Source organism: Cucumis sativus, chromosome 5 (genome assembly GCF_000004075.3).
Source record: "Cucumis sativus cultivar 9930 chromosome 5, Cucumber_9930_V3, whole genome shotgun sequence".
Classification (NCBI taxonomy): Eukaryota; Viridiplantae; Streptophyta; class Magnoliopsida; order Cucurbitales; family Cucurbitaceae; genus Cucumis; species Cucumis sativus.
In genome coordinates this window covers 13,872,434-13,900,215 of record NC_026659.2, presented here as the reverse complement: position 1 = coordinate 13,900,215, position 27,782 = coordinate 13,872,434, and the positions used below count along the sequence as shown (strand labels likewise).

The 27,782-nt window shown below is 29.1% G+C and overlaps 1 protein-coding gene across 1 annotated transcript; it reads left to right on the top strand.

The window, feature by feature from the left end:
- The first annotated feature begins 20,551 nt into the window (after window positions 1-20,551).
- LOC101208026 (glutamate decarboxylase 4) lies at window positions 20,552-22,528 on the top strand. The gene is made up of 2 exons (XM_031885022.1): window positions 20,552-21,602; window positions 21,695-22,528. Exons 1-2 carry the CDS (start codon window positions 20,642-20,644, stop codon window positions 22,255-22,257), a joined length of 1,524 nt encoding a protein of 507 aa, XP_031740882.1. The 5' UTR covers window positions 20,552-20,641; the 3' UTR covers window positions 22,258-22,528.
- Window positions 22,529-27,782: the final 5,254 nt, after the last annotated feature.

Sequence of the window (27,782 nt, the reverse complement as noted above, 5' to 3'; positions counted from 1 at the left end):
GGACAAATCACATCATTTATACCAATAATTGAGTTTAAGACTAATTAAAATTTGAATTGTGTCACAAACTAAAATTATAGACATAAATTGGTCAATTCTAATGATGTCATGTTGGATCAAGTTAATTATTTTGCTATACTTAAATATTACTTATTTGGATTAAGTAAACTCAATTTAGCTCAAATGATAAATATCACCAGTCTAATCAATAGACAACAAAGTTTAAGTTTGTATAGCCCACCAAAGGACTCTATAAATAATTGAGCTATCTTTGTTTGAGGGGACATAAATTTTTACTTCAGAAGACAAATCTTTCAAGAACTTAAAGACTATCTCACTTATGAAGTCGACCGTCCTTAAAGATTGAAGTTTATTTAAAGATAGAATTTTTCTTTCAAAAACATCATGTGCCCTTCCATTCTCAAGTTAATGGTACTTAAAAAGAATTAATTTTTAAAATAGCAAAAATCAACCCAATATTAATGAAAGGTGAATAGTTTGTTTTTTTATTCCTTTTCAGAAAAAAAAAAACCTATACAAAATATTTAAAGAGATGGAGTGGGGGCTTTGTTTGTGATTGAATTTTGAAAAATTACAATGTAATTTCTTTCCCATTAAGTTTTTGCTTAGATATTAACGTCTTTTAATGTTAGATTTTTCGCTTTCTTTTCGGCCATCTACTTTTTTTATTTTATTCTTTTCTCTCTCTTTTATCTTTAATTCTTAATTTTTTTTATTCAATTTCTTTTTTGTCCATCATAGTTTAGACATTTATTAACTTTTCTTTTATATTTTTTTTTATTGTTAGGAATTAAAAAAAAAAAAAAAAGAGAGAGAGAGAGAAACATTTTGCTATTTTATCAAACGAAACTAAAAATTTTGATATTTGTCATGTTAGCCTCAAACATAAGCAGCAGTTTTGGGATTGCATAGCCCACAAGCCCAACACACTCAATGAAAGATGATCCCACCCAATAAGAAATTGAAACCCTTCTAATATCACTTCTCTCACCCCCACACACATCAACTCTTTATTTAAAATCCATATACTTTTGATTGCTTTTCTCATTTTGGTTCTCAAAATTTGGAAAAGGTTCATTTTGGTCGCGTTCTTTCCATTTTTTACTTTGATTTAAGAATAAAACTGATAGCATTTTAAAAGTTCAAAAATCGAAATAAATCGAAACTAAAAGTATAAAGATAAAAATGAACCAAAATGAAAATTATAAAGACCAAACAAAAGTTGAAAGTACTAGAACTGAAATTAGGCAAAAGTAGATAAGTGAAAGTGTATGTGTATATATATAATAGGTCAAAATTGATAATTTTGAAGAAAGAATATGTAAACAGTGTCACAGTATGAGGTTGGGTTTAAGTTATTAAGTAGAATATAATGTGGGAAAAGGTGAAAGAGATTTAAAATGATGAAACCATGCAGTATAGGCATATGCGTTCGAAGGCATTGAAATTAGTGAGACAATGGATGTTACGTAGTTTGCTACCTTTCCAAGGGGAATCCAATCCCCATTGTTTTTAATATTTATCCTCAAAACAATGGTCTATAGCTATGCAACCTCTAAACATCATTTTTAAAATGCAAATCTCATACTTTCGTATCTTGATTCACTTTCACTTTTTTATTTCTTATGTTGAAGATTTACACCTTAATTGATTGGTTCTTTTTACCCATAGCTAAATGCCTTGCACTTCCTCTCCTACCTTAACTAATTGAAATTTAAATGGTTGAGTCCCTGAATGATTAAATATATGACAAATTGCAAAATAACCTCTAAAAAAAAATGCAATTGTGGTAAGGAGACTCCAATTTTTTAAATTTAAATTCAAAGTCCTTAACCTTATTCTAATTTTTAAAATTTTGAAGCTCAAACATATCCATTCATTATATGAACATTTGATGGATTCAATTTTCATCATTTGTAACTCTAACTTTTACTACAACTCGTCTGAGGGTTCAATTTTAACACTTTTAAAACTTTTGAATTTCAATTGTTTGAAAGTTTAAGGACGTAATTGTAATATATTTTAGAGATGATTTTTGAAATTTAATCATCCCGTCAAATTATATCTCGTCCCTTGGATGTAAAAAACTATAACATAAAATTTAGGATCTTTAATTCATATAGCCTAAATTGCTATATGATATTACATAAAGGATCCAAATTACTAATAAATTTCATAAAAGTCCTAAATGGACTAGTATATTACATAAATGTAGGCTCAAATTACTTTAATACCCACTTTTATTATTTAATTGATTTATAACAAATATCTAAATGAAAAAAAAACGTAGGATATAGTTTTGGAAAGAGGTGGGGCCAAATTAATTTAATATCAATTTATATTATTTAATTTAATTGATTTATAACAAATATCTAAATGGAAAAAATGGTGGGATACCGTTTTGGAAATAAGTGGGGCCCAAAATAATTTAATACAAATTTCTATTATTTAATTGGTTTATAACAAATATCTAAATGGAAAAAACAATGAGATACAGTTTTGGAAAGAAGTTGAAAACTTTTAATGCTTTTCTTCCACAAAAACGGTTGTCTACTCCTTCCAACGTGGATTACGATTTTTACTTCGAAATTTTAGAGAGTTCAGAGGTGAAGAAGAAGACAGTTGACGGCCGACAAATATAAAACTTCTCGAACATAATCTAGTTAAAAACAAATGTGATACATTTTAGGATTTATTGAGATTTCCACGGTAAAGAAGAAAACTTTCGATGACCAAAAAGTACAAAACTTATCCGACATAATCTAGCTAGAAATTTTGTGTTTAATATTATATATATTCAAAACAAATGAAATATTCGATATATTAGGTATATTTTATATTATATTAAAAAAATGAAATATTTGGTATATTAGGTATATTTTAAATATTCAATTAAATAGGTAAATAAACGAAAATTTAGTTTTGAATGTGATACATTCTAGAGTTTATTAAAAATTCAACGTTGAAAAAGAATGGTCATCCTATAAATATAGTATTATTGTATATAATATGAGGTACATATATACTAAAACATAGAACATAACTATTATAGATTACGGATATATTAAAGTATAATGTAATCAAGTACATTTATAAAGAAAAAATATGTATGTATGATCATGTTACTTACTACTGTTTTAGTAATATTTATTTTATAAACAAAAAATTTAAACACAAATTCTATAGAAATTATGTATAAGGTATTATTGTATATAATATGAGATATATATACTAAATATTATATATAAATTCAGTGTATATTTCATTAGTGAAAGATTATTATATCAATTTGTTTATGTTTTTTATTTAAATATCCATAGCTTATGTGGTAAATAATACGTTATGTTTGAAATAATATTGATTATGGCTACAGGAACATGAATGAGAAATAATTATGATGAGTATATGTAATATATGTCATTAAAACATTAATTGTTTTATAGTATATGTAATGTTGAGAAAAACATTAGTTGATGTTTTATATGGTATATATCATATAAAACATCAACTAAAAGTATTATATCTCACGGGTAATATATAAAACTAATATAAATGTAAATAAAATGTGGTATATATATAATAAATCATGTATACAAACTATTATATAATGCGACAATATTATAAAACTAGTATCATCATAAATAATATGTGATATATATTTGTAAAATCATATCAGAATAACACTAAAATGAGGGGTATATTGTTAATATACGATATATACGCAAATGATATACTTATAATATGTAGTTTTGTTGTTTAACTATTTAATTTTAAATGGGTAAAAGAACGAATGATTTACCGTGGACTTTATCGTAGCTTCAGGTGATAGAGAATTGTATATGCCGGCGACTTGTTAAAATTCGGTAGATTACGGTTATGAGAAATTTGAATACAAATTGAGAAAACAATGTAATAAGAAGTTTGAATTTTACGATTGAATGTCAAAAAGCTTCAAATGATGGAGAATAATAGATAAAAATAGTTGTCGGTGATGAAGAAGAATAGGTATATTGTGACTACCGGAGAGAGAAGAATTAGGTAAAAATATAATTTTGGAAAAAATATATAAATAGTTTACTCCAAATTAGAAAAAAATTATAAAAATTATAATATATTTTAATTTATAATTAATTTAAAAGATACTTGAAATTTATTACCATACTAATTAATCGTATATTAAATTCAAATTATTTTAAATAAGGTAATTTTTCAAATAATCTTATGAATATAATATTTCATTAATATTCGTATTATATAATTAATAATTAATGAAAGGTTATAATTGTCCCTAAAATATTATCTTTTCTATTTAAGAAAATAATTTTTAAATTATAACGTTCGTAAAATTTGTTATTAAATTAATGTCATTTGTCTAAATCTTTCTAAAATTTATGTTATCGTAATAGTTTAGTTTTTTCGATCATTTATTATATTAATCAATCAAGTCAAAATGTAGATATAATAATTTAATTGAAAGTGAAAGAAGTAGGGTCCAATTTACATTATATTGGGTTAGAATTTAGATATTTTAAGAAGCAACTGATTTGATGAAATAAAGAATAGTTTTGAAATGATCAAACTTGGGATGGCGTAACACGTCTTTGATATTGTCCATAACACATTAATGAATTTGAAAAGTCTCAACTTCTAGATGTTGGTTTAGGGCATTTCAAAAGCTACTTTTATTCATCTTAACAAAAAAAAATATTACCTTTCTCAATACTTCTTTTTAACTTAGTATTTCTTTTTTTTAAAAAAAAATTAAATTGTAAGTCAATTGTTTGATGAAACAATAATAAAGAAAATTAAGTTTCAAAAATAAATAATGGCAATAAATTAAAATAATATATGATAGATTTGGAAACTTGTAAAAAAGTTAAAACATGTAAATCTTAAATTATCAATTTTGTGTCTTAAGACATACATTTTAACTTTTAGAAAAATTCATGAACCCTAAGAAGTATACAACTTTATTTTATATTTAAATTAAATTAAGTTCTAACTTTTTAAAAGAATGCGTTTTTTCTATTAAAGAAATATGCACACTGTGATCTTAATTGAAAATGCACATCTTATATCAATTAACTTAAAAGGGTTTTTAAAAAAATATACAACAAATCAACAAAATATTTATATTATATAGAACAATATTTTTTACAAAAAGAAAAAACTAATAAAAAAATATTAAAAATGACCTAGTCAACACGAAATTAATTATCGAAACATATTTGGTATAAGATCATTTAAATTTGGCTAAAGAATAGTTGAATAAGAAATTTTGGGACCAACCACAAATTGTCATGTCATTTACTAAATTAACGATGAAAAATACAAATAATTAAATTTGAGACTAATTAAAAAAATTGACATATGTCCTAAATTAAAATTAAGAGACATAAATTGGTCAATTTTGATGATGTCACGTGTTTTCATTATGAATGTTGGATCAAGTTAAGTACTTTGATCAAATTAAATATTATTTACTTGTACTAAAATTCAATTGAGTAAAAAAAATAAACTTAATTTAACTAAAGGCTAAATATGACCTAAATACATGTGGTTGAACTCATGGATCTGTTTCATAGACCAAACATGCTCAAACCCATAAAGCACATTAAGAACTTAAAGAGGTTCTCTTCATTTATGGGGTTGAAAATTTTTGGACTCAAAAGATTTAGAGAGAATTCTAACAAGAGCTAGAAGACTCCCTAACGTCTAAAGTTGACCATCGCATCCAACTTCAAGAAAATCTCATGCTCTCCTTCCTCCAAATCAAGCGTAAGCATTCAACCGAGAGAGAATTAGAGGATTAAGATCAAATTCTAGAGATCGAACAACATTACATCAAATCAACACAAATTCAACTCTACAAATCAAAATTCTTCGAAAATCTCATATCAAGTACTGTTTAGATTTTTTCTCAAGATTCTTTAGTACATGATCGTCTAGATTTGGAGATTTGGCTACCCAAATCTAAACAATTTTTTAAAAATATTTTGGTATACAATCGATTAGATTTAACTCGATCGATTCTTTGGTACACAATCATTTAAATTTGACTATCAAATTCTAAATGATATCATATCCAACTATTTTTTTCAAACTCTTTTATATTGATTTAGATTTGGTTCCAACAATTTTTGTTCAGATCGTGTACCAATTTATATTTGGTACTTGATTTTGAACCAAATAAATCGTTGAAAAAAATAAAAGACGATCATTATTTCAAAAATCATTTGAAAAAAAAAAAAAAAGACAATGGAAAGGAAAAGAAAATTTGCTGAACATGGAAAGAAATGGCAAAATTGAAATATTTTTTTAAAAATGGTTCGCTTATTGACTTTTTGATTTTTTTATACCAAGTGTAAATATTTTGGAGTTTTGTTATATTTATGAAAATTAACCTAAATTAAACATATAAACACAATTTCTACCCTTATTTTTTTTTCTTGTTTTGTTGTCTATTTTAATTTTTATAAACATTTTTAAAAAATCAAGTTAAAATTTGAATATATATATTAAATAACAAAGGTTAGGTCTTCCTCCCTCTCCAATCTTCATCCCCTCGTGTGTGCCGCTCCCATTTCTTTACTGTGTTCGATTATTCTCTTCCATCTCACCTCAAATCTCATCTCTAGTCATCTTCTCTTCCAACACAATCCAACAACTCAACTCATATATGTACGGGTTGGGTTGAAAACTAAATTCGGGTTTTCAATCCATATAACCTGAAAGATAGGTTGGGTTGAGAATATCTTTCAACCCAACACGATTATACCCATAAACAAAACTATTGAAATTTTTTACCAATATGTAAGGAAATATCAACTATTAATGATAGTACTGTCAAGTTTTGGTAAAATATTTTCTTTGTTTTAAATCGTGCTAGAAATTAAAATTTTAACATAAAATAATCGATTAAAAGTATTTGAAAAAACATAGAAATAACTCTTAACAACCGAATAGTTATAACACATAAAATCATTAAATTTTGAATAATTTTGTAGCATAAAATTTATATAGTGTTCCTTAAAAATGTAAGAATTCATTGTAAAAAGATGTTCTCAATTTTTAATAGTAAGAAATGTTCATTAATATTTCAAACCACTGCCAAATATATATTCTCAAATATTACTTTATTAATTATGAAATGCAAAATATCAACAACATAAAACATAGGTTACACATCAAAAAATATTTATGGGCTCCTGTCATAAATTGAAAATGTCCACAAAATTTATTATTTATAAAAGAAATTTCAAATTTACCCTTTCTTATTATCGTCTTTCTTCTCTTTTCTTCTGCACTTTATCGTCTTTCTTCTCTTTTCTTCTGCACTTTTTAAAAATATTTTTATTCGTTGGTTTTTCAAATTATTTCTTCACCAAATTTTCTTTTCTTTTCCATCTCTTTTTCTCTACTTCTCTGTTTTTTTCTTTTCCTTTCTATCATCTTTTTATCTTTTGTAATTTTTTAAATATTTTTTTTAAACTGAAAAAAGTAGTTGGGATATTGGATCGCATTATCAAATGTAAACGATCGTGTTTCAAATATAAACTTGATCGTGTACCAAATTTAAACGATCGTGTCAAAAAATCTTGAAAAAATATTTGACTACCCTAATTTAAACGATCAAATCTAAATGATCGTATGTAAAAGATAAACAATGACATATAATAAAAAAATTCTTGAAAAATCATTTAGATTTGGTTACCAAAATTTAATCGATTGTGTTAAAAAATCTTGAAAAAAATCACTGATATTTGGCTATCCTTATTTAAACGACCGCGTATAAAAAATATTGAAAAAATTTGAATAGCCAAATGTAAACGATTGTTTTCCAAATATATTAGGTGTGTTAGATGTCAATTAATCACAAGACATTTTTGGAATTTTTCTACCGTAGACTCTTACTGTTTTCGAAATGATTTTATAAGATATAAATATTTTATCGACTTGTTCTATTTTTTAAAATAAAAACGTAAGGTTAATGGGGATAAAAACACATTTAGTCCATATATTGATTTTGAGATTCTGATATTCTTCACCATTATAAAGAAAATTGTGTAATAATTTAACAAAGTTGCTCACAAGGTTGATGCCTATATGCTTCATTGGCTCCATTGTTGAAATTTGGAAATTATTATTCTCCTACATAAACCCTTTATCTTTCTATTTTTATCCATTTTGATCAACATGAATACTAATCTTCTTTCTTTCTTTTTTGTTTTTTTTTATATAAAAATTTTAAAAGTTAAATGATATTGTACTTTTTATATTCAATACTTACCTTCATATTCTTATTCATGCTACGTATATTTATAAATAACATAAACAAACACTCAGTCAATCGATAGGATAACGTCGTAGATTCAAAATAAAAAGAGATGCCTAATGTTAATTATTTAGTAGAAAAATAATATGAAATAGGAATTGTAATAAATTCTCACTCAAAGTTTACTGGTACCTATATAATGTTTATGGTAGAATTTGAAATTTTGTTATATTTTGTAAATATTTTAACAATTTCGATATTCATAATTATTTTTCTCAAAAAATATAATACTCTTTAAAAAATTTAATTAAAAAATAATACTTAATTATAAATATTATTGAGTAGTACCCTTTTCAAATATAATAAAATAATTTTTTTCAAAATATTTACAACCTATAGAAAATTATATCATTAATAGTCAATGATATGCTATAGTGATAAAAGACTATCATCGATAAAATCCAGAATTTTGTTATAACTCGTAAATATTTTAATTCATTTTGTTACTTTGAAAAATGCACCTTAATATATTTACACTAATTTCTTTTCATCGAGCTTTTGTTGGAGTAAGACAAATATTACACTAACCTTCGTAACGAATACGTATATATTTTTAACTTCATACGTAAAACGTGCATTCATATTTTATACATACAATTATTGATAATATAATATAAATTATTGTGAATTTTATTATTACAATATTCAGAAAGAGTGGATCAAATAAATAAGTGAAGGGATTACTGGAGTTGGAAGAGTTTTTTTTTCTATTGTCGGGAGAATTCTTCTCTATCTTTTCCCGATAAAAATTTGAACCTCCAAATGAGGATATGTTTATATAGTCTTCGTCAGTTTTGATTTAGTTGGTTTATGAACCTACTATTTCAATTCAACTAATTAATTTTTGTTTAAGTTGTCTTATAAATCGAATTAAAGTTATTTTTGGGCTGAATAATGTTTTTAAAATTGTGTACTGTCTAAATACTAATATTAAATTAGGCCAAATTATTTAATTATAGAGGTGAAGGCTAGCTCATAGGAAACTACCTTTAATTTCATTTTTTTTTTATTACATACCTAAATTAATTAAAGATTTATGCGTTTTGCTAGCTTGGGTTAAATAAATAGATATAAACCAGTTTCAACAATTTCATTGTTTATATACATATAGAATTCAGAATAAACAACTCAAATAATTCAAACTAACTCAACCTAGCTAACTAGATTAATCTTTTTTCAATTATTTATTATTGCTTCGTTTATAATACAAAAATATAAGATTATTCCATTTGAGATTGGGATAAGCTTTTAAAATAATTGATGGTAATTATGTATACAATGAAAACAAAATGACTTAACTCTAATGGCCAAATTAGACATATTATTTTACAAGTTAATTATTTATTATTATTTTAGTTCAAGTTGTAAGTTATATATTTTTTGAATTATAGGATTTAAAGGATAGGAAAAAAATCGTTGTCATATAAATTGAAATGAACAAATATTATTGTAGTTTAAATATTTTTGTATACGATCATTTTTAAGAAAATACATGATTTAAGTTGATTTAATTTGTCTTATACAAAAGAATTATTATAAAATGTTGAATCAAGCAAGGTTTTATTAATATAGGATGAAATGCACCTGAAACAAAAAATAAATGTATAAAACTAAAAAGTGGTTTACAAAATTTAATAAATAGAAAATAAATATATATAGGATTAAATTTTAATTTAAAACACTTAGGATGAGTATTTTTTTTTCTTTTTTTTTTCTTAAAAAAAGTTGTTTTAAAAAGGAGGATTAGAGTGATTTTGGACGTAAGGTAGAAACTAAAAGGTGATTTAAAAACTTTAATAATAATCTACTCTATCTTTGAATTTTTTCTAACGTTTATGTTTTTTGTTTTTTTTATTTTTAGTTCTTTCCTTTTTCTAAAAACAAGAAAGGTTATGAACAAGAAACAAGACTATGATAAAAAAAACAGAAATAGATACTTGTTTGATTATCATTTTTTGTTTCCAATTTCCTTTGTTATTTTTCTAACATTTGTGCTTAATTTTTCAGTTTAAATATAATTTAACTATTAATTTAGTTACGTAAACAATATTATATAGGATTCATTAAAATATAAAATAAATAATTATAAAAAGAATTAACTTACCAAATACATAACGTTTTATATTATTTTTCATTCAATTGTCTTAATCATGTTGACAACTCAATTACATTATTAAATATCGTGATTATAAAATATTAAAGATAATCTAAATTGAATATTTTCTAGAAAATTTTATATGCTGTAAAATTCTAACTAGTTTTGAAGGAACTAAAATAATAAAATTCAAATTCAAACTTAAATTAAACACAGAAATATGGGGAAAAAAAAGATAAAAGAAAGGGAAAAAAATAAAGAAATATTAAACAACGAAAAAAAGAAAAGAAATATTAAACAAAATATATGAAAAATTAATAATGGAAGGAATAGATAAATTAAGAGATATTAAACACATAAATATAAAGAATTAATAAAAGAAGAATACCAAACCATCAAGGTTGGGAGTTGAACCCATCATTTATAAGACAAATTTTGGTTTAAATTATAGGAAACTGGATCGTATAACAAAAAAAAATTACAATTTTTTTTTTATATATTACTAATGTGACAAGTAATTAGATATATGAAAGAGTTATTAGAGGACTATCAAATGGTTATCCACTTTTAAATTTGTTGTTTTTGTAATTTAAAAAATGCAATGACATGAATCTTATTATCATAATTTTTTTTTGCTACTTTTGTAAATATCCCTTAATTATATCTACCCACCAATCAAAGAAATAGAGATTTTAATAAAATTAAGAAATAAAATCAGTTAAAATTTAAATTAGGAATATAACCAAAATTTGCTAAATTTGAAGAAATGTTCCTAAAAATTTGAAAATGAGAAACAAAAAGGATTATTAAACATGTTTGTTTGTTTAAAAAGAAACAAAAACAAGAAAAGAAAAAAGGAAAATGTAAATGAAATGAAGGTTAAATGTGTCAATTATATGCATCTTGGTTATTTAATAATTAAGAATAGGTAGATTCAACAAACAAAACAAATTGTTTTGAAAAAAGTAATTAATAAATGGTTTGAAATTAGTTTGCTAATGAAGAAAAAGGAAACAAATAGAGCAAAAGGAAAATAAAGTATTTTGATGAATGCCACCAAATTTATGGAGAGAGTTGAATAGAAAGGTTAAAAGGTTAATGAAAGTCAACAAAAAGATGCGGGTAGCCGGGCAGAGCATCAACGGATCTCCATTCTCCACGTCCCTGACCCGCGAATCTAATTCCCTTAATTATTTTTCTTCATTTTACATTTGAATTTATTATTCTTATTCTTCTTCTTCTTATTATTATGTATTTCAATTTCTTGCTTCCTTGGTCTTTAAAATGTTATTTTCCGTATTAAATATTCTATGCACTTTACTCCCTATCATTTATTATTTTTACTCGATTTATATATATTATAAGAAAGCACACGTGTCTGTTTTTCTTTTATATGCCCAAATATTTTAAATATTTATTACAAAATTTTATTTTCTGAGTTGATAGATTTAGGCCAATGGGCAGTGGCTTAAATAAGTTAATAATATTTGTTTTTTTCTTAATCAAATTTTAAAAATGGAAGATATAGATTAAAGTTAGTATTCAACCCTAAAATTATTATCAAAGAATGAGCGTATTATTTTACGTTAAAGTTATTATACTTTTGAAATAAGGAGGCATGCACGTCCCATAAAATATTTCATTGAATATTAGTTAAGGCTCTAGATACTACCATTTAAATTTTGAAATATTCTACGTTGAAATTTGTTCATGATTTTAATGGTTATATTTTATTATTGTTTCCAAAAGATCTAATTGAAAAGTATGTAGCATATATTTTAGTCAATATCTATCATATTTATTTGGTTGACACTTTTTCTTTTTAATTATAAATTTATTGAGTACGTGACGAGGTATAATATTATTCATTTTGGTTTTAGGTGCTATCTAGACATAAACGGTATGAAATTATATGTTGAAAAGCGGCATAAATATCAAGAACCTATTTGAATGGGGATTTTAAAATTTGTAAGCTTCCTTTAGGTTGATTTCGGGAGAAAGAGAAATGATGATTAACCAAAATTTTAACTATTTTTCTATTTACTAAAACGATTAATAAGTTGACTCATTTTTTGCTATCGATAGACATCAACCGTTAAGGGTTATATTTGTGAATAACCTTACTATTTAATTTAATTACATTTAATTAAACAACTAATTCCTTTTTATCAACTAAATTTAAAATATAAGTTTAAACCAATTACAAGTACCTAAGGATTACTAATCTTATTTTGGCATTTTATATTTAATTTTTTAATCATGTTATGATATAAATACTTGATAAATAACCATAGCACATTTAATTTTCATGCATATTTTAAATGAAAGAATGGTTGAAAAATATATACAAAATATATCAATTCATACTTTCTAACAATATTTTAGTTTTAGTTCATTTTTTTCTCTTGTATTCATGAAATAATTATTGCCATTCAAACGCATCATTAAATTGTATTTTTACATTTTTATATCTCTCAAATTAAATACAATATTTAAACGTTTCTAAAAGAAAAAGTACAATATTTAAAAAATTTCAAAGATTCAATATTTGATCAAATAATAATATATAATGAATCTCTAGCTTGCTAATTACTCCACGTTGGAGAAGAGTTGTCAATGTTAAGTATATTCAACAATTAAAGCATCTAAACCTTTTTTTCCTCTTGGTTAGAAGTTCAGATTTTCACCATATACCGATTGTAGTTTAGAGATATAAGTTTTAGAATATGCATGGGTGGGCTACAAAGAGGAATTGCTTTCTAAAAAAAAAAAATTATAATTTCTATTAGTAGAGAAACGATTTTAAAAAAGGGGTTTTCAAAATTTATTTTAATTAAGTGGTAATTTTTCCTGTCGAACATGATTTGTTTTTAAAATTAAATAACACTTACAAAGTTAATCTAAACATACTAATCAAACAACTTTTTTAAAAAAAACATAATTTTTTGGTTTTAATTTGTATTTAAAGGAAGTTGATCAAGTTTTTCTTTCACGTATGTATAGAGAATTGATAATATATAATTTTTAAAAGAAAAATTGCATTAGATGACAAAAAAAATTAAAAAAAAAAGTTATCCATAGCACATCTTTTTTACACATTGCAAATATGACAAAGATGACGAGTAATTCGATATATACGACTATTAAATGTTTATCAGAGTGCTATATCCACTTTTAACTTTGTTACTTTTGTAATTTAGAAAACATAATGACAAGAATTCTATTATCATAATTTTTCTTTTGCTATTTTTGGAAATGTGATTGAAAAGTTACAAATAAAAAAAATGAAGTTAGTAATAATATTTCAAAATTTTGACTTGCAACTCAAACACACCACACATTTAATGTAAATAATAATATATCATAAACAAATTTAGAATTGAAGTTTTTTTAGGTTATAAAAAACGTGGATTAAAAGATTTCAACTCTTAATTTCTAAAAGAAAATAATTTAACAATGAAACTTGGAGTAAATGATTTATTAGATACAAATTTAAAGAGTTCATAACACATCCAACCCTTTATTTATTTATTTATATATATATATTTGCTGTGCTTTTACATGGTGTTTCATTTTTTTCAAAATGGTTAAGGTTTGGTTGGTAGAAAATTTATAAAAATGTAAATAAGAAAAACAACAATTGAGGAAAAAATAAAGTTGTATTTAATGTTTTCAAATATTTTTTTTACAAATTTATAAAAATCACAGTAAACTATTATTATTAATTTATTTAAGCTAACATGTTTGATGTTAGAATGATGTTAGTTATTATTTTGTAATACTATATATTTATAATATACTAATCTAATACATATTATAGTTCTACAAAAGTGGATCTAGTTTATAACATATATTTCTAATCACATTATATTTATTTAAATATAAATCTTCACACTTCAAACTTAAAAATTAAAAAACCGAAATGGAGATGCAATACAAACATAAAAAAAATCAATTTTAAAATGTAAGCATATTTATTGAATCCAATAAATTTTGAAATGAAAATGAAGGTAATCATGATGAAATTTTATTATTATGGATTAATGGTAATGATTTTGAATGTCGAATGTAATTAGATATATCACCGTAATTAAAGTAATTTAGCAATAATCTAGGAATACATTATTGTAATTTGTATATTTTGATTTTAAAGATCCATTTACAGCCAATAGGTTTCTTTCCAGGAGGTAAGTCCACATACTCCCAAGTATGAGTCTTTTCTAAGGCTTGAAGTTATTCATTCATTGCTTGCTGCCATAATGGGTTAGTGCTGGCTTCCTTATACGAGGAAGGTTCAACTAAAGACATGATGGTGGAGAAACAATGGTAATCTTTAAGATGAGAGGGGATTTCTCTTACCCGTGTAGATCGTCGGATTGGTGTAGATTTAGGTTCCTCAAGAGGGGCAGATGGAAGATCCGGGAGTGCATAAATATGGTCCGATTGAGTGGGCTCAGGTATAGGTAACATGCAAGGTGTAGTGTCAGGTGTTGAATCAAGTGAGGGAAAAAGGTCAATAGACGGATCTGTGAAGAATGGGTGAGAACTTGAAAGAGATTCATGGAATGACGAAAGACTAGAAAACATACGATGTTCCCAAAAGGTGACATGACGAGATATACGTAATCGTTGAGAGATGGGGTCCCAACAACGAAATCCTTTATGTTCAGTACCATAACCCAAGAAGCAACATAGACGTGCACGTGGTTCAAGTTTGGTATGTTCATGAGGATGTAATAATACGAAACATGCACAACCAAAAATTTTTAGATTGGAGTAAGAAGGGGAAGTACCGTATAGTCTTTCAAAGGGAGAAACATTTTTAGTGACTTTTGAAGGAAGACGATTGATGACATAGACAGAGGTGAGGGCAGCCTCGCCCCAGGATTTTTCTGGACAAGCAGCAGATAGAAGTTGAGCGCGAACAGAGTCAAGAATGTGACGATGTTTGCGTTCAGCTCTTCCATTTTGCTGAGAGGTGTGAGGACAGGAGCGTTGAATCAGAGTGCCTTGCTGTGCAAGGAAGGAAAGAAGGTGAGAGTCCTTATATTCTATCGCATTATCAGTTCGAAAGATTTTAATTTTGCTGGAGAATTGAGTGTGAATCATATTTACAAAATCAACATATATTTGATATAAGGAAGAGCGATGTTTAAGAAAGTAAATCCAAGTAAAACGAGAATAGTCATCAATAAATAAGACAAAGTATCGATAACCATTAACGGTAGTACAAGGAGCAGGACCCCAAATGTCAGAATGAATAAGGTCAAAAGGCTTATTACATAGAGAGGTGGAATTAGGAAATGATAAAGCAGGTTGTTTTGCAAGTTTGCAATTTAAGCAATCAAAATGACTGAATTTTGAGACATTATTCAAATTACCAGTAGAAACTAAATTACGAAGTTTATCAGAGGATGCATGACCTAGACGAAGGTGCCACTGATATATAGTGGTATCAGTGACTGGTGCAGAGATAGGTGGAAACTCAGGAGATTGCTGAAGATATGTAAGCTCAAATAATCGTCCCACCTTCCGTCCCGTACCAATCACTTGCCCCGTTTGAGGATCCTGAACCTGACACCCATGAGAAGAAAAGATAACAGTTAGTCCGAGATCACAAAGTTGGCCAACAAAAGCTAGGTTGAATGTGAGTTTTGGAACATGATAGGTGTTTGACAGTTTTATGGTGGGTGTGTTAACAGTGCCAACGTGAGAGATAAGCATATGATTACCATCAGCATAGTGAATTGAGGGAAGAGATTGAACGTGAGTATGTGAGGATAATAATGAAATGTCAGTAGTCATATGATTGCAACAAGCTGAATCAAGGAGCCAAGATGTACCTGGAGTGACGGCAAGAGCAGTAGAGTTGGAAGAGATCACCTGTTTCAGTAAGTCATGAAGATCATTTAACTGAAAATTCTGAGGTGTGGTGATATCAGATGAGGTAGCAGCAGCAACAATAGGTGGAGAACTGTATTTAGTGGAGGACTTGGGTTTATATGGAGCACCAGGAGGGCGGGGTGGGCGGGTGGGACAGTTGTCCAAGATATGACCTCGTTTGTGGCAATACCTGCACTCAATAGTAGGACAATTAGCGAACTTATGACCATGAAGTTTGCAATTTTTGCAAAAAATAGACTCATTAGCCGATCGTGAATGGGTGGTTGCAAGAGCGACATCAGAGGGCAGAGAGGAAACAATGCCAAGGCGGTTTTCCTCAAATAAGATTTCTTGTATGGCAGCATCAAGAGTCGGCAGAGGGTTACGATGTAACAATGCAGCACGGACTGATTCATACTCTGAGCGAAGACCCATAAGAACTTTGATGAGGCGAATATGCTCCGGTTTGATTTTTGCCTGATCTAATTGAGTCCAGATTGGTTGAAGAGTTGCAAGATACTCGTTCACAGATTGTCCTCCCTCCTGATTTAGACTAACAAGTCGAGAGTGCAATTGGTAATAGTGAGCAAGTCCAATAGACTGAAAACGTGTGGACAGAAAATCCTAGAGTTCTTTTGCCGTATCAAATGCATCAAATTGTGTGTGAATTGCTGGAATAGAGGTGTTACCCAACCAATATATACACCTAATTGAGGACAGAATACAATGATACATATACACCTAATTGGATAACCTATAAGGAAAGGATCAAAATATACAAATTACAATAATGTATTCCTAGATTATTGCTAAATTACTTTAATTACGGTGATACCCTCCCTCAAACTCAAGTTGGTAGAGTAGAAACCACCTTGAGTTTGTGAAGTAACGGAGTGAAACGAGGAGAATGGAGAGCTTTGGTGAAGATATCTGCATGTTGATCAATGGTAGAGATAGATTGAAGATGGAGAGTGTTGCTTTGAAGATGATGACGGACAAAATGACAATCGTTCTCTATGTGCTTTGTTCGTTCATGAAATACATCATTGTGTGCGATCTGAATGGCACTGCGGTTATCGCAATGGAGAGTAGTAGATGATGTTTGTGGGGCTCCCATATCAGTAAGAAGCCAACGAAGCCATAATAATTCTGAAGTGGCATAAGCTAGAGCACGATATTCAGACTCAGTACTAGACCGGGAAACAACAGATTGTTTCTTGCTGCGCCAGGAGATAAGAGTATCACCTAAATAAAAACAATAGCTAGTGGTGGATCTTCTATCAGTAGGATCTCCTGCCCAATCAGCATCAGAGAATCCAGAGAGAACCAGAGAAGACTGTGAGGAGAAGTGGAGACCATGACCCAAAGTGCCTTTAATGTAGCGAAGAATCCGAAGGACAGCAGGGAAATGAATAGTACGAGGAGCGGCCATGAATTGACTGACTATGTGAACTGCGAACGCAATATCAGGGCGAGTTACAGTTAAGTAAATCAAGCTACCAACAAGTTGCCAGTACAAAGTAGGATCGTCAAGGGGAACACCATCATAAGGAGTAAGTCGAACATTTGGATCCAGAGGTGTTGAGGATGTTGTAGAATCAGTAATACCAGATCGACTGAGTAGGTCAGAAGCATATTTAGCTTGAGATAAGTAATAACCATCAGACACGGAGGTGATCTCAAGGCCAAGGAAATAACTGAGAGGTCCTAAATCCTTCATCTCAAAGTGCTTTCCCAGGTAGCATTGCAGTTCAGATATAGCTTGAGGGTCATCGCCTGTAATAATCATGTCATCAACATATAAAAGAAGGAGAACAATACCATTAGGTGTCTGGCGGGTGAACAAGGCAGAATCATGAGGGTTGGAAGTGAACCCAAGTTGAGTAATAGTGGAGCTAAAAGTTGCAAACCAGGCTCGAGGAGCCCGTTTGAGACCATAGAGAGCTCGTCGAAGAAGACATACTTTCTGATGTGGCAGAGTAGTACCAGGTGGTGGTTTCATATAGACTTCTTTAGATAGAGTTCCATTGATAAATCCATTTTTAACATCCATTTGTAAGAGGGGCCACTGTTTTGCAGTTCACAGAATGTCTTCACGGCTGTTTCTTCACAGCAGGAGGTTGCTGGAGTTCGCGGCGCGATTGTTTCTTCACGGCAGGAGGTCGCCAGCAGGTGAACGACTTCACGGTGAGATAATGTCTTCACGGCAGGGTTTTTCCGGCAGCAGGAGGTCGCCAGCAGGTGACGGCGGCAGGAGGTTGCGGCAAGGTGTCGTGAAGCGTCTTCATGGCAGGAGGCTGCGGCAAGGACCGAGGGGAGATCTTGCGTCTGGCGTTCGTGGAAGCGTCTTCACGGCAGGGAGATTGACCGAGGGGAGATCTGGCGTTCGCGGAAGCGTCTTCACGGCAAGGAGTGAAACCTTCTTCACGGCAGGACTTCACGACAAGGACCGAGGGAAGATCTGGCGTCTGGCGTTCGTGGAAGAAGGTTGAGGCAGGAAGATTGACCGAGGGGAGATCTGGCGTTCGCGGAAGCGTTTTCACGGCAGGACTTCACGGCAGAGTTTTTCCGACGGCGGCGAGTACAGTAAGTCTAGGGTTTTGGCTCTGATACCATGAAGAATAATATGAGGAATATTCTAGATCTTGTTTATTTCATTTGTAAAATAAAGAATACAATGATACATATACACCTAATTGGATAACCTATAAGGAAAGGATCAAAATATACAAATTACAATAATGTATTCCTAGATTATTGCTAAATTACTTTAATTACGGTGATAAGATACATTATTTTTTATTATGTATATAGAAAATTATAAACTTTGTAAAATTCATTATTATTATTACCCTTATCTTTAAGGATCAAACAAGGTAACAATAAAGATGTCAAAATTGATTTTTTTTTAAATTGTAAGAGTAATAATAACAACGGCCTTAACAATAACTATATCTATAATAAGGGTAAAAATAAAATGTAATTGTGAGATGTAATTAGATTAAACGCTCTCAACTAATCAATTAAATTATGTTATTTTGTTACAAATTTGGATGGAGATATATTTTTGGGATGTGAGTAGAGTAAGGTGTAAAAATGAGGGTTATGGTAATTATGAATGATATATAGGAAACTCATATCTCCAACCTACCTCTATGGTAGAGGTTGGGAGATCATAATACAATATTGTTGGTATGAAAGCAAACATTATTATTGTTTTAATAAAGTATAGTTTAAACAAAATGGTTTTATATAATATAATATAATATAGCAAATGTATTTGAAAAATGAGAATGGTTGTGGTGATTTGTTGAATAAAACCTCCACCAGAGAATGAGAATGAGAAAGAGAAAGTATAAAGTATGTGTTAATAATCCAAAACAACATGCTGCGTATATGCTTTGGCAATATGATTATATAATATATATATATATATAGTTGAATATGGAATTGTTCAAAAGTGTACGGTCATGGGTCAACAATGACTGGTTGACCCCTTTTCCTTAATTTCCTTAATTTCCTTAATTTCAACTGTAAATTCTAAAACCCACCCCAATAGATCCTTGCCTTTGGAATTTGGGGTTATGCCTTTGTAAGAGGATGGTCAATTTGGGAGACTTTCAACTTACTTAGGCTTCTCCATTTATTCTACATATTCAATCCAATTCATTTCTTACAAAATTATTAAATCACTCTCTCTCATCTTCTCTTCTAAAAACTTCTTTTTACTATTCTAATAAGTAAACAATCAAACTTACAATATATAATATAATTCGGCCTTATTAATATGTTATATTTATTTAAGAGTGCATTGGTTTCCTAAATTGGGATTGGTTGAAAGGGGTAGAAGTGATTATATATATATAAATTGTTAGAGTGGGTTTGGATTTTGGGAAACTTTCTTTTCACAAAATTTTATTTGTATTAAAACTTTTTCATCAAATACTCTTAACATAACTACGTCTAAATTGGTAAGATAGAATTGAAAGTTGTAAAACACATAGGTTGGTAAGAGGACAAAATTGGTATTTCAGTAAAGAAAAAAGGACAGAAATGGTATTTGGACAAATAAAATTTGACCCAATAAATTATTTAACAATTTAATTGTGACTTTCCTCCATTTTTCCCATTCTTCGGACATTTTCAAATTCCCATTGCTACAAACCACAACTCATGCTCCACGTCCTTTTTTCCCACTATAAATACTACCCTCTGTTTTCATCCCTTCTCCACCAAATTATCAAACCAAAAATCTCAATACCCATCTCATCTCATCTATTCTATTCTCTTCTCTTCCATCACCGAAAATGGTGTTCTCCAAAACTTTCTCTGAATCCGATGTTTCCATACACTCCACTTTCGCCTCTCGCTACGTTCGGGACTCAGCTCCACGTTTCACCATGCCCGATAACTCCATGCCCAAGGAAGCCGCCTTCCAAATCATCAACGACGAGCTCATGCTCGACGGCAACCCCAGGCTCAATCTAGCCTCCTTCGTCACCACTTGGATGGAGCCCGAATGTGATAAGCTCATTATGGACTCTGTCAATAAAAACTACGTCGACATGGACGAATACCCCGTCACTACCGAGCTTCAGAACCGTTGTGTCAACATGATTGCACATCTCTTTAATGCACCCTTGGGAGACTCTGACGCCGCTGTTGGTGTCGGAACGGTGGGGTCGTCCGAGGCCATCATGTTGGCAGGGCTTGCTTTCAAGAGGAAGTGGCAGAACAAAAGGAAGGCGGAAGGGAAGCCTTATGACAAACCAAATATTGTGACGGGTGCTAATGTTCAAGTTTGTTGGGAGAAATTTGCAAGATACTTTGAGGTTGAGTTGAAGGAAGTTAAGGTGAGAGAAGGGTATTACGTGATGGACCCTGTTCAAGCCGTTGAGATGGTGGATGAGAACACTATTTGTGTTGCTGCCATTTTGGGGTCAACTTACAATGGGGAATTTGAAGACGTGAAGCTGTTGAACGATTTGCTGGTGGAGAAGAATAAGGAAAGTGGATGGGATACGCCTATTCATGTGGATGCTGCCAGTGGTGGGTTCATAGCTCCATTTTTGTACCCAGAGCTTGAATGGGACTTCAGGCTTCCTTTAGTGAAGAGTATCAACGTGAGTGGCCATAAGTATGGGCTTGTTTATGCTGGAATTGGTTGGGTGATCTGGAGAACCAAAGAAGATTTGCCTGAAGAACTCATTTTCCACATCAATTACCTTGGAGCGGATCAACCCACTTTCACTCTCAACTTCTCCAAAGGTAAAATTCAGTTCCTAATTGTTATTAATCAAAACTTAATGAGAATTTGAGATGAAATCAGGCTGACGTTTGAATGATGAAAAAAATAACAGGATCAAGCCAAATCATTGCTCAATATTATCAACTAATCCGGTTGGGTTACGAGGGATACCGAAACGTGATGCAGAATTGTCACGACAATGCAATGGTGTTGAAGGAAGGGCTTGAAAACACAGGGAGGTTCACCATAGTGTCAAAGGACATGGGAGTGCCAGTAGTGGCATTTTCCCTCAAAGACCGAAGCCGCCACGACGAGTTTGAGGTGTCAGAGATGTTGAGGCGATTCGGGTGGATTGTCCCAGCTTATCCAATGCCAGAGGGAGCGAAGCATGTGTCGGTTCTTCGTGTGGTGATTAGAGAAGATTTCTCTCGCACGCTCGCGGAGCGACTTGTGCTCGATATCGTAAAGGTATTGGCAGAGCTAGACACTCTTCCACCAAAGAAGGGTGAAAAAATGGAGAGCTTAGAGAATGGTAAAAAGGAAACGAGTGGGAAGAAGAGTGCAGAGGAGACAGAGAGGGAAATAGCAACTTATTGGAGGAATATAACGAATGCTAGGAAAATCAAGCTTGCTGCTACTATGGCGGGTCCTTCGGTTACAGTAGTTGCCAAATAAGAAGATCATACCATTGGAGATTTGATGGTGTTAAATCAGAGTTTGAAGAAGAAGGTTGAAGCACGCTATAGTAAGTATAAGAGAATAAATTTCTTTCATTATTGATGTTATTATTTTACATTTATTTTTACAACAAAGTTTTGATTGAATTTTGAAGTTGTATTGTAATTTGTTGCTAATTAATATGTTACCTTACTTGCTTTCACTTGACTACAGTTATGTAATGAGATTTGAAATTAAAAAATAAAATAGCTTTTTATTTATTTATTCACTTATGGGTTCTTTTTATTTGTTCACCATGTTAATGGTATGTGATAGTTTTATGCAACAATATTCAATTAGAGAGAATTTATTTAAGAATAAAGGACCAAATAATACAAGCAAGTTTGCTAAATACTACTACTACTGATAATTAAAAGGTCTTTAGCTCATTGAAGAAGAAATATGTTGTCAATAGATGGTTATGCTGAAAATTTGAACTTCCAAACTCCAAAATGAGTTTATATCGATTTATTTCTTTGTTTACGTTTGAATTTTATATAAATTGTTGCAAAGCTGGTTTACTTTTGACCTAGATTCTTACTTTTTTTTTTTAAGATAAAACAACTACTTTCTTTAAAGAAAAATAAGTTATTAATGTATTGGATGACTGATTTTATTAAAGGCAAAATTTGAGCAACATGCTCGAGAACATGTCAACAACAAACACTAGGGTCACCTAGTCAACATAATATTCTTTTCATATATGAAAAATTGATTTGTAGATTTTGTGGAGCATTGATTCTCGGCCAACATATCTTGAGCCTTTATTCTCTTGCAAATAATGTTTATTCTCTTCAAATATATATTTTCATAGTTAGTCATATTTTTATATTGTGTGCTCATTCATTTTAGGGTTAGTTGCCTCATTAGAAAAGTGTGTGTGCTTGAACGTTTTGAGTTTAGAGTTTGTCTAATCCTCTTGTATTGATAGTGAAAATCATTGTACTTGTTGTTGTGACTCTTGGTTCGATAGCCATCGTAGAACTTGGAAGGAGTACTTCGATATTGATATTGTATATTTGGGAATGGAAGCCTAAATATAGTGAATTAGAGAGAGGATCTCACTCTTAGGGGAAGACTATGTATATTGTATTGAGGGGATCTTATACGCAAAGCTTGAAGAAGCATATAGTAGAAGTGAGAGGAGCTCAAACTTAGGGGAAATCTAAGTTGAAATGTTGAAGAGCAAGTGTTTTAGATAAGTACTTTTGTTATAATCGGTAATGAAGTTGAATTCCACCGGACACACTACTTCCAAGATATAGGTGATTTTGCACCAAACTAAGTTAACAATTTTTGTGTAATTGTTTTTCTGCTTTTACTTTGGCAGCTGTCATCTTATCAAAAATATTGTTGCGACATCGTGGTTAACATCGTGGTTTGCATAAAAAAAATAATACATGGACATGCAAACAACCAAGCAGCAATGACTTAGGCAATCCATTGGTCACACTCAGAGAGAATACATCTATAGTTTACTGTTTACCTTTTCGTTTTAAAATCTTGGTATTAGGCCAACTACGTAGCAGCAATGAACTTGTCAAACTAGCATATATAAAAAATAAACAAACACGAAACATCTAAAAAAGAAAACAATTTTAATAATTTATAATTAAAAAACAATTGCATTAAAAACAACTAAAAACGTTTCTTTAAAGGTATTAATTCTAAATTTAATTTTTTAAAAATAGAAATAAATCTGGTTGAAATTATATATATATATGAATAAACAGAAAGAAAACATATATAAAAGAAAAAGAAGGAGAAAGAGGGAGAGAAAGAGGGAGAGAAAGAGGTGTTGGGGAATTAGGGAGTAAGTTTGAAATGGGTTGGTTGACGGAAATATGAGTGACGGTGTTGATTCAAAAATGCAAACCTACAACCAATACAAAGGCCCCATGTAGCCCACCATGCGTTCACCCTTCGTTTCAACTCTATTACGCTTCAACCCATTAAACCAATTTCCCATTACAAAATTGTTTCTTTTTTAAATATAAACATATACTTTTTTTTTTACTTTAATTAATACAAACTTTAAATAAACTTTTCATACTCTACCCATTACCTTTTAAATTTATTTTTGTTTTACTTATAGCTCATGTTATCCTCATTTGTTTTATATAATTTCACTTTTTAAAACTCTCAGCATGTTCCTTATTCTCTAAGCCTTGTCAAAATTTTATACATCAAATATTACTATAAACTATGGTTAATTAATTAATTAATATCATATATCAATTAATTATTACTTTTCTTTTAATTAATCATTAAATATAAATATATTATTTTTACTTTTAAATTTCAAATTTAATACAATATTTTATTGTTGAATCAAATAATTTTAATTATTTATTGATTCTTGAAGTGAAACAAATAATTAAATATAGTTATGATTACCTTACTTATTCTCCAACCATATTTCGTTTCCATTTTGATACACAATTCGTTATTCAAACACATTTATTTAATTTCTAGATATCAACTATTCTACATGTATCTCAAACATTTATTATTCATAACCCACCTCTAGAGTGTTTAATTCGAAAGAGTTTAGGGTTAGGAAGAGACTTGTAAGTTCAATTTTATGTTTTATTAATTTTTTATATTACCCATCTTAAAACTAAGTTGTAACAGTTAATATGTTGTTCACATATTCAATTTTTAAAAAAAATTAATTGAGCTGTTAGATATAAATTCTAATTTTATGTATAACATAGGTTGATTTATAGATTAAATTTGTAATTAATTTGTATTAATTTTTCATTGGACTCTCTTTAATAGCAGTTGGTGTGGCAGTATGGGCACAAGTTATTTGAGGAATTATAATAAAAGGGTACATGGGGTATTGGGTTGGGGAATTTTATGTGCCACCCCTAAATGATTTAGATTGACCAATTTTTATTTCTTCCAAATGTTTAAATTTGTCTACAAACATATACTAATATACAACTTAAATTTCATTAAACTTAGATGTTAAATATCCAAATACAAAATATATGTGTATGGTAACATTATATACATTAAAAAAAAAGGTTAATTACCACCCAATTTAAAATTTGATTTGGGAAAAATTTTGGTATCTAGCTATCTCCTAAGTATATATTTTGGTGTTTGACTAAATTTAATTGGGTTTGCTTACTACAATTATAAATGGGGAGTGCAATCATATATGCTCCCTCACAAATTCATCATTATTTGTTAAGGAATGACGAATTCATATTTTTCACAATTATTGTATACAAACAATGATAATATATTGAAATTTTCTTTTTTATTTAACAATCAGGTGATCATGCATGCATTTCTTTGACCAAAAACGTTATGTCATTTATTTTTCTAATTAAAGTATGTGATATTCTTAATTAAGTTGTAGAGTTTGTAAAAATAGTTGAGTTGCAATATAATTGTCATACTTTTTCAACGTTCAAATTTTCTCTACTCTCATTCATTACACTCAAATGTTTGACAAAAACTAAATACAACCCTTTCTTAACAAGAAAAGTTTACATTTCATTGAACTACTCATGGATCCTACTAGTCATCTTTATACTCGTTCCTATAATGCCGTATGTCAATTTTAATAAATTTTGTTTTAATTTACAACTATTTTTCTCACCTTTTTCATAGTTGTCTATTAATAACAATTGAGAGAATATTATCTATTTGTTATCTCTTTAACTTTAGAATACATGCAACAAGTCTTTAAATTTTTAATCTTTTATTTGATAGATTCTATAGTTTAAGTTTATCTCCAAAAGAAAACCTAATCCAACCACGAAATTAAATTTATAATATAACGTTTATATAAACATGAGCACATTCATATAAACAATATATATATAGTTATGCAATAAAACTCTTTAAACTTGTGTATTTTTAAATCAAAAGGAAGAATTTAGTTTTTTCAAAAATGGACAAAAAAAAGACTCCCACCATAATTGAATTAAATGGCCAGAAGGAGAACCATTACATCATTTCAAACAACCACTGACTTATATGTTCTAAGTTAGAAAATATATGACTAGCTAACGTGCATCATATATACTATTATATAAGTAAAACTAGTAGAGTTCTTTAAATAATTATTTCTATTGAGAGAAGCCTATCATAACTTGTTTGAAGTTAAGATTATCGAGAGTGGTCCTCTTACTTAGAGGAATCTAAATAAGTATGTTTAAGATATACAATGGTCATACTTGTAAGGAAAAGTTATTACAATAGTTGAGGATGATTCTCAAAATTTAGGTTATTTTCAATAAAGAGATAGATTATACATGATACACAAGTCGTTGTAGACGGTGTTTTAATTAAAGACATGTATTTCATTGTAATAGCTTTAACTTTATAGTAGTGAAGTTTATTAATTTCCTTTGGTTGTACTATAACGTCCTAGGTTAAGAATTCTACATCGTACCCAATTACTTTGGTTTCGACAACATCATCATTGCTTATAAGAGTGAAGATTATCCTTATACAACCAGTACAAGTTATTTCGGCATGTTTTGTCTTCATTACATACTTCCTATGAAAAATTTCAAGAGATTGTTTTACATAAAATTGATCCAAGGCTAAACACACATAATTATTTCGAAGATCCTAATGATTGAGTTACCAAAAAAGAAGGTGAGCCTTGTTGATATAGATAGTGGTAATTTTCAAAATTTTAAAGCTTTTCTAAACCATAATTTAATATTATCAAGACCTCATTTTCAAATGTGCTCTTGGTTAAATTCACATCTCTTTCATAAATTCAGAGTCTCCACCTATGCTATATTCCAAAATGTAAATATGATATAATTTATTAAACTAGGTTATCAATATCTGTCTATACATCTCTGCTTATTATTCATCGTACTGCAACATTGTCTGACTTGTACCATTATTATGTGCTAGATTGATCTATTTTCAAAACCCTATAAAGTTACATTTGTTTTTTTATTGCAAATTTTTAATTCACTTTACTGCATCAACAACCCAATAACAAATCTTCATAATGTTGTATAGCACGTGTAACACTTATAGCACACAAACATCTTAGTGGAATCATTATTCATCACCCCAATAATTCAATTCCCCATCATTCCTCCTACAAAGTTTATTTTTTAAAATAGTTTTGAACACAAAATCTTCATCAATAAAGACGGTTTATGATCTTAATAATGTTAAGTAAATGACAACTATACTATTTTTAAAAACTTCACAATAATATATATTTGGATCACAAATGAGTAATTACAAACTAATTACTATATGTATATGAGTTTGTTTATCTAAAATCTCTAAGAATTTATTAACGAAAATCAAACAAATTGGCATACATTAAACCCAAACTAATTAACATTTAATACACCTCCCTAACTCTAAAACTCTCTAAATCTCTAATTTAAAATGGATTCCAAATAAAATGATTACTTGCACCTTCAGACGCATTTTCTTCCAGAATTTCCCACACAACCACCCCACTACTAAAAAAAATAGACAAA